The 12075-nt window shown below is 54.0% G+C and overlaps 1 protein-coding gene across 1 annotated transcript in view; it reads left to right on the top strand.

The window, feature by feature from the left end:
* The first annotated feature begins 1530 nt into the window (after window positions 1-1530).
* Window positions 1531-12075, top strand: part of LOC102733803 (heparan sulfate glucosamine 3-O-sulfotransferase 3B1) — a 38665-nt gene continuing 28120 nt past the window's right edge. Inside the window, exon 1 of the mRNA XM_006744239.3 lies at window positions 1531-2549. Within this exon, the coding sequence (XP_006744302.1) occupies window positions 1996-2549 (554 nt within the window). The 5' untranslated portion in view covers window positions 1531-1995. The remainder of the gene's footprint in view (window positions 2550-12075) is intronic.

Genomic DNA, 12075 nt, shown 5'->3' with positions numbered 1-12075 from the left:
GCGAAGCCGAGCGTTGGAGGCCGGCTGGCCCCGCCGGAGCGGGGTTGCAGGCGCGGAAAACTTTCTGGACACTACCGGGATGAACGTGAGCATCCCGAGCTGCCCAACTGCAAACGTGCGAACGCCGGGGCAAGAGTGCGGCGGCGTGAGGCACCGGGCGAGGGGTTCCGCCGCGAAGGATTACAGCTCCACCGAAGCTTGGCTCCCCCGCCCCGAGGGTCCCTTTGCAGGAAACTGGGGAGAGCAACTAACACTGGATTTTGTCTTAAATAAGTGCAACTCAGTGATCGATTTGCTCCAAGTTGACTTTGACTTAAAAAGAAAAACCTCGGTGGGAAAGAAACACCACCTGATAGTGTAACAGGTCAGCAAACCGAACTGTCTCCTCAATGAAGGCGAATGGAATGTTGGCTTTAATATGGATTCAGGGAAAGGGGAAGAGAGAACATTGTCTTAAACCTGACATCCCCAACAAACTCATATCCGGACAAAACTTTCTACACGTGACTTTCACACTCCCTTTTCGACCACGGGAAACTTCCTACCAGACTGTCTCTCACAGTTCATTTCTTCCTTCGCTCCCCCGACCACTCCCGGCGGTTTGGGAAGGTAGGGAAGATTTTTCCCCGAAGACAGTTTACACCAATCTCAGTTAACCCACGGCCCGAAAGAGATCAACGCCTGGCAAAGAATAAGAAGGGAAAACTTTTTTTAAAAAGTTGACAGCCGGGGCGCCTGGGTGGCTCAGTTGGTTAAGTGACTGCTTTCGGCTCAGGTCATGATCCTGGAGTCCCGGGATCGAGTCCCGCATCGGGCTCCCTGCTCGGCAGGGAGTCTGCTTCTCCCTCACCCGCTTCCCCCTCTTGTGCTCTTTCTCTCTCTCACTCTCTCTCTCAAATAAATAAATAAAATCTTAAAAAAAAAAAAAGTTGACAGCCATTTACAAACTTTCCACTTAAACTTCCTAGACCGGTGCCTGTCCCGGAAGCCCCCCCACTCCACCCCGCTTCCGAGTCCCCGGCGTGGGATGGTCGGGTCTGGGGGCTGCAGACATCTCTGGCCTGACTCGCACTCCTCCAACCCCCTTCCTTCCTACTGCACAACACACACACACACACACACACACCACGAGCCCGCCAGCGAAACATCTGGATCTGGACTCGAGTCCCGACACAAGGGCAACTACACGCCAAGGCTGGCTCCTGGGGAGCGAGTGCGGAGATGCGCGCGGCAGCAGGAGCGCACCCCAGCACCACTTGGCGGGGTCGGGCCTCTCCCAACGCTCCGTCAATCCAGCATCCTTCCGACCATCTGCTCCTGTCACCAGCCCCTGGCTCCGCCCCCCCGGGTCCGCCCCATATCCCGCAGCCAATAGCAACCTCCGACCTCTCTCCACCACCCCAAACCCTTTCCACACCCCCACGTTCCGGGAGCCGGTTGGCTGCTGAACGCTCGGCGAAGCGCCTGTAGTCGCAGGGCGCTCCGGGTTTCTGGTAGGTGGAGCGACCCGTCACTCCGGAAGGCTGGGCCCGCCCACCCCACCTCGGTCTCGGGCTCTCTTCCTGCGCAGTTCTTCGCAGCCTCCGCGGGGAAGTGCCGGGGCAGCTCCCTGGGCTCAGTTGGCAGGACCGCGAGAAGGCAGCCCCGGCGAGCGGCCGTGCGCACCGTCTGGAGTGCGCAGGGAGCGGGAGTGCGTTGTTCTCTTGCCCGAGCAGGAGCAGCTCCTGGGCCAGCAGTTGCCGCCACCCCGACTTTCGTTCCAGTTGAGGCTCCTCCCGGGCAACATGTCAAAAGCCGCCACCACTACAGCTGCCGCCGCCACCTGGGGAAGAGCAGCAGCGGCGGCGGCGGCGGCGGCGGCTGCGGGCGCGCGGGGGCAATAAGCCGAACGACCCGGGCGTCCCGCGGGCCAGGGAACCCTCTCCGCGCTCACAGCTCCGGCGGGCCCCGCGCCATGTGCTGAGCCATGTCCCTCGCCGCGCCCCCGGGCTGCGCATGGGGCAGCGCCTGAGCGGCGGCCGATCCTGCCTCGATGTCCCCGGCCGGCTCCTGCCGCAGCCGCCGCCGTCCCCGCCACCGGTGAGGAGGAAGCTCGCGCTGCTCTTCGCCATGCTCTGCATCTGGCTCTACATGTTCCTGTATTCGTGCGCCGGCTCGTGCGCCGCCGCGCCGGGGCTGCTGCTGCTGGGCTCGGGGTCCCGCGCCGCCCACGCCCCGCCAGCCCTGGCTCCGGGTCCCGATGGGACTGCCCCCAGGCTGCCGTTCCAGGCGGCGCCGGCCACCCCGCTGGCTGCGGGCAAGGAGCCGGCCGAGGGCGCCGCGAGCCAGGAGGAACAGAGTCCCGAGACGCCGGACTCACCCAGCTCCATCTCCAGCTTCTTCAGTGGGTCCGGGAGCAAGCAGCTGCCGCAGGCCATCATCATCGGCGTGAAGAAGGGCGGCACGCGGGCTCTGCTGGAGTTCCTGCGCGTGCACCCCGACGTGCGCGCCGTGGGCGCCGAGCCCCACTTCTTCGACCGCAGCTACGACAAGGGCTTCGCCTGGTACCGGTGAGTTTCCCTACCAGGGCCAGGGCCAAGGGCCGGGGCGGCAGCCGCGATCAAGAGCGGCAGAAGAGGGAGACGTGGCATGTGCTGGGGAAGTGACAGGGGTACAGCCCCCGACCACCGGGGGCGGGGAGGGGCAGACAGAGGAATAACCCGCGGCGCCCAGAATCCCGCCCCAGCGTGGTACGGGTTGCGCGGGGCTCCGCTCTCTCCACAACGCGTAGAAACTTCTCGAGGAGCTCTGGAGGCTCCGTGGCCCGCGGTGCCCCTAGAATTAAAGAAGGGGATGAGCGATTGGGGTGACGCCCAGGGAAGCGCGCAGCTCTCTAACTGTGGCCGTTTCGCAAACGAATCGATCCAGTGTTGCTCGTAGTTTAGTTTTTCCTTTCGGAGCCCGGGACGTTCTGCGCCCAGCCGGTCACGGTCTCCGCCCTAGACCAACTTCTGGAGCAGCTTCTGCTCCCCAGATGGGGATGGGGGTGGGAGAGACGGCGTCTGTAAACTTTTTTCCAACAGTCCTACTCCGTGCTGGAACCCAAAGAGGGTCAGACCCGCTTGGCGGGCGGGCAGCTTGGGCTCGGGAGGGTGAGCTGGGCGGGTGGCCCGGCGCCTCCGCCTGGCGGACGGGCCGACGGGCCGACGGGCGGGCGGCGCGGAGCGTGGAGCGGTGCTGGTCCCTATCGGGCAAAGGCGCGCACTGCAGCCGGCGGGAGCGGCGCGCGGCTTTGAAGGCTCCCGGGCGCCTCAGGCTCAGCTCGCTGGTTTCCGCCTCCTGGGCCCGGGTGCCGGGAGAGCGCGGGCAGGGACCCGGTCTCCGCCGGCCCTGTACATGTCGGGGCGCCAGGAATGTAAGGGGTTCAGTGATTGACAAATGTGCGTTGCCCCGAGATCGGGGCTTCCGGAAACTCGGTTTTCGGGTCGGGCTGTGGGTCGGGCTCCAAAAGGGCAGCGGCCCTCAGGGTCATAATCACGACCCCTGCCCAACGCTTTCCAAAGCTACCGGTCTTTGGGGTGAGCTTCTGGGTTGACCGAGCTTCCGGTGAGGCGCGGGTGGGCAGGGGGTCCAGATTCCGGCCTTCGGAAACTTCGTCGGCACCCAGGGGCCCCAGCCACCGGCCCCCACCCGTTCTCTCTGGTCATCAACCCCCAACCCTCACAAGTATGACTCCATCAAGTCCCCGGCAGGCACCTTCCAGGCCCGAGATTCTCGGGACTTCGGAAAACAAAAGGGGAAAGTCGAACCGAACCCCGTTCCCTGCTCCCATCCCCCCTTCTCGGCCCCGGGAGAGAGAAAAGGGGGGCTGAGCCAGCGGATTAAAAATCACTCTCTTCCCAGCCTCGCTCTCTCCCTCCCTTTTGTCCTTAATGTTTTTCTTATTGTCAGGAGTTGCCCAAGTCTCGAGGTTTAGCCAGCCGTGACAGTCACGCTTCCCAACGTTCGCGGGCCGTGGACACCGGCTGTTAAGAATGGGGGCTCCGGAGTCCCGACGTCTGGATTCGCGTCCCGGCTCTGGCGGCTCGCTGGTGGCGCCGAGCCTCAGTGCTCCCATCGGTGCAGTGGGGATCCTGTGGTTCCCACCGGGCGCGGAGGAGTACGCCGGTGCGCTCGGGTGCCCGGCTGGCACGTGGGGGCACGTGGGGGCCTCTCCGATTGTTACCAGGGGGCCACCGAGTGCATTGTTGTTACTCCTCCTCCTCCTCCTGGGGGCCCGGGCTATAACGAGCGCCCTTCCAGGGGGAACCCACCAGGGGCCGGAGGCAGCTCGGGATTTTCGCAGATCAAACTAGGGGCTGGGTTGGGAGGAACTGGCAGGAAAAGCGCTGAATCCGTCAAGTCAGGCGGTCGTAGAAGCACCTGGGGCAGGCTGTGGAAATCCCCACAGGAAGATTCACGAAGGCTCTTAGGCGGCCGCGCTCCACCTGCCACGTTCCTTTCGATTGACTCAAAACTGCTGAATAAAGGACGAAGCCGCACTGAAAGCCTCGCCGCGCGCCTGCCGCGGGGAGCGCAGCCGGGGAGCCTCGGGCGGGACCGGGCGCCCGCGGGCCGCGTTGCGAGCGGCTGCGCCGGGCCCCTGCACTGCGGGGAGGCGGGAGGTTCGTCGTCTTCCCTAGCGGTCCCCCTAAACGGAGGGGCCGGACCGACGGGGCCAGGAGCCCCAGGGCCGGCGGCGCTCACCCCGCCAGTGAGCGGGGTGGCGGGAGGGGCAAACTAGAGACCCCGCAGCTCGCCCCACGCGCCGCGATCCGGGGCTGTACTTAGCGGCGCCCGGCGGGACCGCAGGCTTGGTGCATGTTTTTCAGCAAGGGAAAAAAAAAAAAAAGGTCTTCCAAAAATGCCATCTGCTTGCTTAATTTTTTAATTGATTTAGAATATTCTGGATGTCTGGACCAACGTGTGGACTCAATTATTTTGAAGGCAGCCGCTTTAACTTTAAACAGACCCCACCGGGAGGAGACGCCTGTCCCAGAACGCTTTTCCTAAAATCCGGTGACCGGAGAGCATCGCTCGCCCTGGCTGGAGCTCTCTGGGCTCAGCCCGAGCCTAGCTGCTCGCGGGGAGGTGCGTGTTCCTTTGTAGCTCCCGCTGCGTCCGCACGGTCAGGCCGCAGACTGGAGCCGAGTATAAATAATTATTAACCGGAGAGCGTTGCAGTTCGGAAACGTGGTTAAAACAAGTCCTCGGAACCAGAACAGAGGAGAGGGGGGAGACATTCTGGAGCCATTAAGAAACTACGGGCACGGGTGGTTGAATCCGACAGGCAGGCTGGCAATCTGCAGGAGAACGAGGGCTTGGCTGAGTCTGTGCAAGTCGTTAATGGGTTTAATCCGCTGATACACAGTCTTCCTAGTGGCCTTACCAGTAAACCCAGGGCCTGGGCACATTTGCATGAAGTCTTAGAATTGGATCGCAGCTCTTTTCCACTTTGCGTCGTGAGACACGATCGGCCCGAAAGGGAGGGATCGTGGTGGGATCGGAGCCTCCCAGGGTGGCGACACGGAGCTGACCTTGCCACCCGTCGGAAATCAGGCACTTTTCGGCTGCCTTACTTGCTACAAAAATCGAAAGTGCTAGTAGGTGTGCTTCATCTGTCCGGGACCCGAGTTTGTTTTAGTCTGGGATTAAGACTCTTGTGGTTTGTTTTTTTGTTTTTTTGTTTTCCCCAGTTCATTATCCAGCTCGCTTTTTCTCTCTCTGATCAGGCCTCCCAAACTTAACAGGTGTTTAAAGGACCCTACGGAGTGGCTCATCAGGACTTTTGGTGAATCTAGCCTTTACCTTCTGTGTCATGGTTGTGAAGGTGTTTGAGAAATAGGGGGGCAGTGGTTCAGGAGACCCTCACATATGCCAAGCCTGGAGAAAGCACCCACCCCCTACATTTAGGCTCTGACTATGGGTCTAACCTTTGAATTTAAAAAGAAATATGTACTTTCTTTACTCAGTTTCTCTTCTTGATTTGGCTCAAGTGTGGTAGAGTTTCATGAATTTTAATGACCCCAGTTTGGGGATTAAGTTAGGCAAATACTGTGTGATTCTTGGTTTTTTGTATAGAGAAATACGCCTTAGACAGGACAGTGGCAGAACTCCTTCCCCCACCTTGGCTCTTCTTTCCATTTTTGGTTGTACAAAATAAGCTGACACTTCAATGCTGTGGCCACATTAAAAAAAAAAGTATAGTGTGTGGGTGGTTTAATAATGTTGATAGCTAACACTTACTGAATGTTTTCCCTGTGTGCCAGGCACTGTTTCAAGTTTTACAGGATTAGCAAATTTAATCCTCATTACAATCCTGTGAAGTAGGTACTTTTACAGGCGAAGAAACACAGGCACAGAGAGGTTAAGCAACCGGCCCAAGGTCTCACAGCCAGAAAGTGGCAAAGGCTGATGCAGCCACCCAGGCAGTCCTGATCCAGAGGTCACCCTGTGCTGTGCGCTTAAAGTGACCCAAGCATGATGTTGGTCACATATGATGAGTTCAACACTGGGTTTGCTTTGAAAGAGTTTGCGTTTCTCTGCTGCATAGGACGGTCAGAGTCCATGGAGTCATTAAAATGACTAAAATATCACTCAAATATGCAGGCGGAGAAAACATAGGGAGTGTCCCTAGTGAGAGCAGATTAATTCTTTTCCATTTGCCTTTTTTAAGGCTGGGAGGTGTTTGGGAGGACATAGGATTAAAGAAGATGTTACAGAACTTCTTGGAATGAATTTATTCATTAAAAAAAAAAAATACAGTGCCCAAATCCACACTGAAAACTTGTACTCATTAACCAGAAGACAGCTACAACTAACACTTTGAGCAGATTTCTTTAGAAGTAGATTCTAAAACCCAGTCACTTCAGAAATCTCTCTCTTGAAAGCCATTAGCTGAAAGTAGCAACTTTTCCTGCATTTTCAATTTAACAAATGCTGAGAAAACTAATTTCTCCCCTATTTTCCTCGACTGGTTCTGTGAAAACCTGGTGGCAAGGACTGCTTCTGTCTTCACCGAGGGAAATTTAAGATCCGATCTGATTGGAGATAATCCTTTTTGAAGTAATTTGCACTTTCTCAGTCCTGGAGTTTAAACCAAATATGCAACTCACTTCAAGCTGCTGGGTGAAGATCAAAAAATCTACATTTATATGCAACAATTTGAAATACAAACCATCATGTTACAAAGCTGTCAAGATTTATTAGCAAGACAGTGTAGCATGTGTTGAACTCTGGTTTTAATTAGGCATCTAAATTAGACCATAAAATGGTTGATTAATCTTTTACAAGTTGAGGGGAAAATATAACATAAATTAACCTAATCATAAGTGTTTTCCCAGATGCTCTGAGTTAATAAAATAGTCAATATCTAATAGCAGCCTATTTGTTTTAGATAAATAAAAGGCTTAAATGTATGAATTAAATTACGCTTAGCTTCCGAGTGATACGGCATTCATGAACAGGTCTCTAAAAAATTAGCCTATGTCTTAAAAAATATTTATTGACATAAGATACTATAATTAGGAATTAAATGTTAACTAAACTAGCTTTTGCCTTTTTAAAGGAGCCATGGGTATTAAAAACTTACAATTTAACACAGACTAATACTTATAAAGACATTTTCCCAGCTAAAGTTGTATTGTTTGTGATTTTTTAAGTGCTCTGTCACAGCTGTTTTTCTAGTTTGGTGTTTTGTTTTTGTTTGAAGAAAAACTTTCTGAGATCTAGAAAAATCAATATGTCACAAAACCTCATTCCAAATAACGTATGTTGGTTTACATTTTTGTTAAAACATGTTGTTAGGAGATAAGGTTTTCTGACTACAGAAGTTGACCCTTTTAATCGCAAAAATTATTTAGAATTAAAAGCACACCAGGAATTTAAAAAAACAACACAACCCACCAGCCAGCTAGTGTTATGAATCAGGAAAGTGGCATTTATTTCGAGCTTCAGAACTGAAGTACTGACCAAGATTGCTTGCTCTCTGTATCAGTAGTTTCTCAATACTTTATGTCCTCACTCTTTGAACATGGAGATGAAGTTGATTGACAGAAACACAAAATGTCTACTCCAAAGGCAGAGCATAAGGAGCATTTCTTTTGCTGTGAATAGAGTTAGTTTCCAAATAGGGCGCTACCTCTCTCATTTAACAGTGGGTGATTTCAGACAGTAAGGGAAATTTCAGTCCTAGGCTGTTGGGATAGTCAGGAATCCCAGCAAAATGAATTCCCCAAGTATGTGGCATATTTTCAAGGGTAATGAATACAATATGCTGCCTACCTCAAATGAAAACATTTACCATGACCGAAAAGAAATGAGATACTGCTATCTTTGAAAGCTACTTGTAAGTAGAGCATGAAGTTTTTCTAATATTTAAAACATTACCTTGCTAGAAATCTCCTATTGCTCTCAAACTCTACCAAAATAAAACTAACACCAAATAAAACTGATGTTAGTGCATATCGATACTTTCTTTTCCTGAATTTAGACTTGGGGAAAAGTTGAATGTGAGGAGCAATGACCAGCCTGATAACATGATAATTTTAATTATTGCAACGAGAGGCTATGTGTTAAGATACTGCTAATGCTAATAAAATCCCCCATTAATTTTCTTTGCACGTAGGTAAGAGTTAATTTCCTTTATATCAGTATCTTAAATTCTTTAGGTATTTTTGTGACTTGAAATATTAAAAATAGCTTAAGTTACAGAGTCATTCAAAAACTGTACCTCATTGCATCATGGGTGAAACGTGTAAATAGCAACGCTGTGCTACACAGAGTTTGTTCGCCTCGCAGAGAGAGCTGCTTTTACAAACTGTGACTGTGGATCTGGTTAGGGACTACCAGAGGGGAATTTGTTTTCTCCTCGCATTATAAAACTATGTATGAAAAACAAAGAAAAAAAAAGTACGTATGTACATACGTATATTCACTGTGACTTTAAGTTGATAACATTTGTTAGGGAACAGATAAGCTCTTGGGATAAAATCCTTTTCTTCTCAATATAGCAAATGTGTTAAAAATAAGACTCTGCTTTAACATCAAGTTGGTTGTATTTCAGCCCAGGCTAGACTGTTGCCAAGGGATCAGTACTTTTAAACACTTTTGACTAGAGTGTGAATGATTCCATGTGCGTTCACCAAGCAACCTGGGGGCTTGGGGGCGTAGGATTCAGAATCCCCGTCCCCCTTCCTCCTCCCCCTCCCCCAAGCTCCGTCCCACGCTTCTCAACATGGTTACACTTGCTCAGAAGCCCATACGATGCTGAAAGATTGTTCTGGGCAGTGTGAAGCTTGGGGCAACAAATGGGAGACTGGGAAAAAAAAAAGGGGGGGGAAGACAAGTGAGAAGCAGCAGATTTCCAACGCACACTCTTGACTGAATGGCTGAGGGGCAGGAGGAAGGTTCTGGTGACAGAAGCGTCCAACATGTCCCCACACATGTGGGGACATGTGTCCGTGCCCTTCGGGGACACAGAGGAGCGCTCGCCTGGACCTGGCTCCCGGGAAGGTGGCCGATCGCGCGGCCACGGGCAGAGAAAATGACTCCGCGGCTGGGATCAGTCAGCACGGTGCCTGGGTCGCGCGGGATCACCTCCTCGGGTCCCCGACCGCTGAGCCCCGGAGCCAGATGGCGGAGCTTCTCGGGGCGGGGCCGACGGCCGGCTGCAGCCACGTGACCAGCCCGAGCGCCGCGCTCCGGCCTCACCTGTTGGGTCCGGCCTGGCTGAGCGGCCCGCGCCCGCCGGGGGGAGGGGGCGGTGACGGCGTGCCCCGGCCCCGCGCTGATTGGTCCGAGCGGTTCCAGGAGGCCAGTGGCGTTCCGCCTGCGCGACGGCCCCGCCCAGAAGGGGCTGGCGGAGCCGGGGCGGGCAGGCTTTCCCCGCTGCCCGGCAACCCTCCCGGGGAGTTGGGCTGGGTCCTGAGCTGAGCGGCCCCGGCCGATGTGTTTGCTTCCTCCGGTCTTCCCCCCGCCCCCGCCTCTCTGAACCCTCCTGCACAATTTTCCCCTGCCTTCTGGAGGGGAGGTGTGTCTCCTCGAAATGTTTGCCTCCGTCGGGTAGAGCTGGGGGGCAGAGGCGGCCTCGCCTTCCCTGAATCCCTGGCTTGTTGGGGCGCGGGCTGGAATGAGTGAATTCTTAGAAGCGGGCGAGGAAACCGTCTTTTAAGGGGTCTGGGGGGAGGGAGAGATGGCTCGCGAGGAAGTGAGTCAGTGGAGTCAGTTTTCAGCCAACACGTGTTTTCTCTTTCTTCCCCCGCTCCTCACCATTTTCTCTCTGCGGGGGGGAGGCATTCTGTAATGCTCGGTTCACCCACTTCTGTGATGGGTGCCTGGAATGCGAGTCCGCGGATTCGGTGGACACCCCAAACTAGCTTGAGTTCCAATGAATGGGGCCCGTTAAGTGACAGGATGGAGACAAAAAGTGGGAAAGACTCCCGGTGGGGAGGAGAGGAGGGAAAGGAAAGGGCACATCACTCTCGGGACCCCCTTCTGATGCCTGAATCTCTGCTGGACGGGGACCAGGTGGCTCGCCACCCCCACTCCCACCTGCCCCCAACACTTTCCCGCTGCTCCCCACGTGCCCCTCGAGGGCGCGCCCTCCTTCCCGCAGGACCCCCACTTCGTGCCTCAGTCCAGCAGCTGCCCCCTACCCACAGGGGGTTGGAATGGCTCCTCTTGGGCAGCCCCGGAGCGCCCTTCTGCTCCCCCAGCCTGCAGGTGGGCACTCACAAGCTTACCCTTCTCTAGTGCAGTGGAAGGTGATTAAAAAGCCTCCTGTCAGGATGGGATTTACACCGTGCACTGGGATGTCTGTTGTGGGTTTGGATGAGACACCTTTTTTTGGGGGGGGGGGAGGGGTTTGCAGAGGTACAGGAGATGACCTGTATTAAAAAGGCCTGGAGCTCATATAGGACAATGCTCTTTGCTGCAGGAGAGAGTTGGAAGAAATTCAGGATTTGGGCCTTATGTCCATTAAAGTAGTCTCCCCCGGGGAGAAGACACACTAAGACAATTAGAGAACAGTCTTTCACCTCCAGATCACTACCTTCCCCCAGCTGAAAGGCCTCTCCCTCCCCCTGCTTGCTTCTAAGGCTGGAAGCTAGTCCTGGCTCAGCCCAGCCGATGTGCTGTTCCTGGGGTCCCTGGTGCCCTCCAGGCTGATTGTTACAGAGTCTCCAGACACTTAGCATATGCTTGTGCTGCCAGTTAACACAGATACGCAAAGAAGGAAACATCCTGTTCCCAGCCCTGAGCTTTTATCGAAGCCCCAAGTGGGTGCGCGGGGTGTGTGTGGGAGGGGTGGGCACAGAGAATACGGTAGGGGAGCTGATCACTACTTTGTTACTGACTTGAAACACTCAAACGGAGCACGTGAAAGGTGACCTACCATTTTAATTCTTTTTTTCTGCAGTCAGTGAATAATATCCTCTTATAAATCATGCTGACCTATTTTTTTTCGCTCACCTAACAAGGATTTATTGAGCACTTATTTATATATATATCTGTATATATAGACGTTATCTTTTATTTTTTTTAAAAGATTTTATTTATTTATTCGTGAGAGACAGAGAGAGAGAGAGAGAGAGGCAGAGGGAGAAGCAGGCTCCCAAGGAGCAGGGAGCCCGATGTGGGACTCGATCCCAGGACCCTGGGATCATGACCTGAGCCGAAGGCAGACGCTTAACCATCTGAGCCACCCAGGCGCCCTAGACGTTATCTTTTAAAAAACAGTTTTAGGATACAGCAAAATGGAGCAAAAAGACAGTTGCCCGTTCGCCCTGTCCTCACACATGCCCAGCCTCCCCCACGGTCACGGGCAGCACCCCAGTGGTCCGTTTGTTACCACTGATGAACTTACATGACCCAGCATCATCACCCAAAGCCGGTAGCTTACGCTGGGACTTGCAGAGTTTACAACATGGCTTTTGATGTCGAACATGGCATGGTTTTTGACAAATGTCTAATGACATGCATCGGTCTTTATAATATCCTACAGAATAACACCACTGCCCTAAAAAAAATATGCCCTGTTCGAGCACTGATTTTTTTTTT

This window comes from Leptonychotes weddellii, chromosome 15 (genome assembly GCF_054177405.1).
Source record: "Leptonychotes weddellii isolate Sample4059 chromosome 15, ASM5417740v2, whole genome shotgun sequence".
NCBI classification, from domain to species: Eukaryota; Metazoa; Chordata; class Mammalia; order Carnivora; family Phocidae; genus Leptonychotes; species Leptonychotes weddellii.
The sequence above is the reverse complement of the archived record's forward strand: the minus strand, read 5'-3'. Positions and strand labels throughout refer to the sequence as shown.